At 47.9% G+C, this 2,967-nt stretch overlaps 1 protein-coding gene across 1 annotated transcript; it reads left to right on the top strand.

Moving 5' to 3' along the window:
- Positions 1 to 1,617: 1,617 nt before the first annotated feature.
- LOC107301872 (zinc finger protein 24-like) lies at positions 1,618 to 2,363 on the top strand (the record flags this gene model as incomplete). Its single annotated transcript, XM_015831038.1, has 3 exons — positions 1,618 to 1,831; positions 2,081 to 2,168; positions 2,296 to 2,363. Coding segments are annotated over exons 1-3 (321 nt in total), but the record flags the coding sequence as incomplete, so codon positions are not given.
- Between the last annotated feature and the right edge of the window lie 604 nt (positions 2,364 to 2,967).

The following is a 2,967-nucleotide window of genomic DNA, read 5'->3' as shown; positions in this document are numbered from 1 at the left end:
ACAGTAGTCCAGGCGGGAGGTGACGAGAGCATGAGTGACTGTGTGCAAGGCGTCCCGGTCCAGAAAAGGTCGCAACTGGTGAATCAGGCGAACCTGATAAAACGCCCCCCTGGTCACGGCCGACAAATGGTCATCCAATGTCAGCCGTGAATCCAGGAGGACTCCCAAGTTGCGCGCCCTCTCTGAGGGGGCCAAAATTGCCTTCCCTTCCCCAAAGGTCAACCATCCTACTCCCATTTCCTGAGGTGAATCCTCAACTCCATCCTTATATAAAAATGTTTTCATTTCCCCTCTCATGATATCTGAAATTCATATTCCTTTTCCCTTATTTTCTTTTCTTCCTTTTTGCAATCCCATTTTTTCTCCAGTCACAGAGGAAACGCCATTTGACCCCGCTTTCTCCACCAAGCAGCCTCGTTGTGAGGTAAAATTTCTGGAATATCTATCAGTTTGAGCTTTTTAATCCATTTGGGGACTGGTTTTTAGATATTTCTTTTTCTTCGGCGAGCCCAAGAGGGGCCTTTCTCCTACTCCCAAGCCCATCATCGCTGTCCTCCCCTTCCCCTCAAATGATCTTTCACTTTCCCGCCTTTCCGGGGAATCCTGGCACTTCGCGCAGAGCCCACCAAGGGGCGCTCTTAGCCTCAGGAGTGAACTGAGCATGCGCATGACTCCTTCTGTGCCACAAGGAACGTTCCTAGCAAGAGGCTTCTCTTTTCCCCCTCCCTCCGCTGAGAGGCGGGGCGGGGCCTTTGCAGGAAGCCCAGAGGTTGCCGGGAAGCCTTGTCGGGACGCGCATCTCGACGAGACTCCCGAATTCCGTGAGTGGCGGCCGGCCAAGTCTTCCCTCGGGGTGGGAGTCATGGATCCCATGTTCCCCTGCTGCCCTTTCCCATGCAGGGGCCAGGCGGCGGGGGTGGAGCAAAGGAGAGAAATAGGGGTCGCCAGAAGGCAGGGGCCGTTTCCCCCCATTTCCTCTGCATGGGGGGGGGAAGGGGGAGGCTAGCCGGAAGTCGTCCTGCCGGCTCTGGGTTTAAGGCTGGAAGTCTGAACTTCTGGAACTGGCCACGTTGGACCAAGGCTGGATTAGGCTAAGAAGTGGGAAACAACCTCTGGAGACCAAACATTAAACTAGGGTCAGATCTTCCACAGTTCAGCCTGTCTTAGGAGGAGGATTGGACAGGATAGCATCTTCACTTGTTGTTTCACTGGTTAAGTCTACACTTTCTAATTCTTGGAATTTCTTTCCATCTCAGAAATATAACCTGCAAGCCATTTGTATATCTTCAAAATTGTCTTTTGGCTAAAGAGGGCTGAATGACGTACGATGGTCAGTCCTGAGGCTAGAGGAAGAATCCTATGAATAAAAAGCATTTGGAACCCATTTGGAGTTGCGTTACAGAACAGAAAAAGAATGGAGATACAACTTTTAGCAAGTGAGGGAATTGGAAAAGGCCCCTTTGCCATTCAGCTTGGAAGTTGTGGGGAAGGCTGTTTAAGAACTGGGCAAAAGATCGTACAGAAGGAAACCATCCATTCAGAAGTTCAGCTCTGGAACTTCAGGAGCATCCAATACCAGAAGGCTGACGGTCCCCGAGGACTTTGCAACCAAATCCACAACTTCTGTAGGCGATGGCTGAGACCAGAAAAGCACACCAAAGCCCAGATGCTGGACCTGGTTGTTCTGGAGCAGCTCCTGGCTATCCTGCCCCCAGAGATGGAGAGCTGGGTGCGGGAGTGTGGAGCAGAGACTAGTTCCCAGGCAGTGGCCCTAGCTGAAGGTCTCCTCTTGAGCCAGGCGGAGGAGAAGAAAGAACAACTGGAGTTGCAGGTGAGAGACCTTCATCTAGGGAACCCAGAATGAAATAAAGATTTTCTTTGAATTCTTTATCGCTCCTTCCCAGACTTCTCGGGTGTTCATAGTATGTGGAGATGTCCCACCAGTTTTGTAGGACATTATTCCATTCATTTCTCCCTCAGTCTCATTGATGGATATTGGGGACACTTTTAGGTTGTGTTCAGAGAACAATTAATTAATCCATTAATTCTTCTTTCTCCTTCCTCCTATTTCACTGTGGAGATCAGAGATCCTGAGGGAAAGTGGAATCCATCAGATCCCCTTCAGGAGCTGTTTTTCAGGAGGATATCTCAAGAAGAGGACACCTCAGGTAAAGCGAAGGTCCTCCATATTTCAGAGAGGTCCCAGCTACCTTACCTTTTCTATCTCTTCCCTTCTGTAGAATACCTCCTATTTTGTTAGTTATGATGTATTTTAAAATTCTCTATTACTCACAGAGAAACAAAGGATGGGGTTTTCTGGTGTTTATGATGGAGCAGAAACAGTGGTTGAACCTCCAAATCAAGTAAGTTATGGAAATTAATTTATTAGATTTAATAATAGTAGTAGTAGTAGTAGTAGTAATAGTAGTAGTAGTAGTAGAAGTAAAGTTGGAAGGGACCTTGGAGGTCATCTAGTCCAACCCCCTGCTCAGGAAGTAAACCCTATATCATTTTGGACAAATGGCTGTCCAGTTTCTTCTTAAAAACTTCCAGTGTTGGAGCATTCACCGCTTCTGGAGGCAGGTTGTTCCACTGGTTAATTGTTAACTGTCAGGAAGTTTCTCCTTAGTTTTAGGTTGCTTCTCTCCTTGATTAGTTTCCACCTGTTGCTTCTTGTCCTGCCTTCAGGCGCTTTGGAAAATGGCTTTACTCCCTCTTCTTTGTGGAGCCCCTGAGATATTGGAACACTGCTATCATGTCCCCCCTCGTCCTTCTCTTCATTAAACTAGACATACCCAATTTGTAGTCTCCCTTTCCTTCAAGAAGAGAAGCTGATGTGTAGACCACTCTCTCCTTCCATTCCCCCTGCCCCATTTTGACTGGATTATTTTTGTGTTCCTGAGCAACATGGGAAAGGGAATAGTGGGTTCAAGTTGCAAATGGAAAACGGGTTGAAGTTGCTCCTAA

This window comes from Protobothrops mucrosquamatus, unplaced genomic scaffold (assembly GCF_001527695.2).
Source record: "Protobothrops mucrosquamatus isolate PMUCROS unplaced genomic scaffold, P.Mucros_1.0 scaffold18540, whole genome shotgun sequence".
Lineage (NCBI taxonomy): Eukaryota > Metazoa > Chordata > Lepidosauria > Squamata > Viperidae > Protobothrops > Protobothrops mucrosquamatus.
This window is presented reverse-complemented; position numbering and strand designations above follow the sequence as displayed.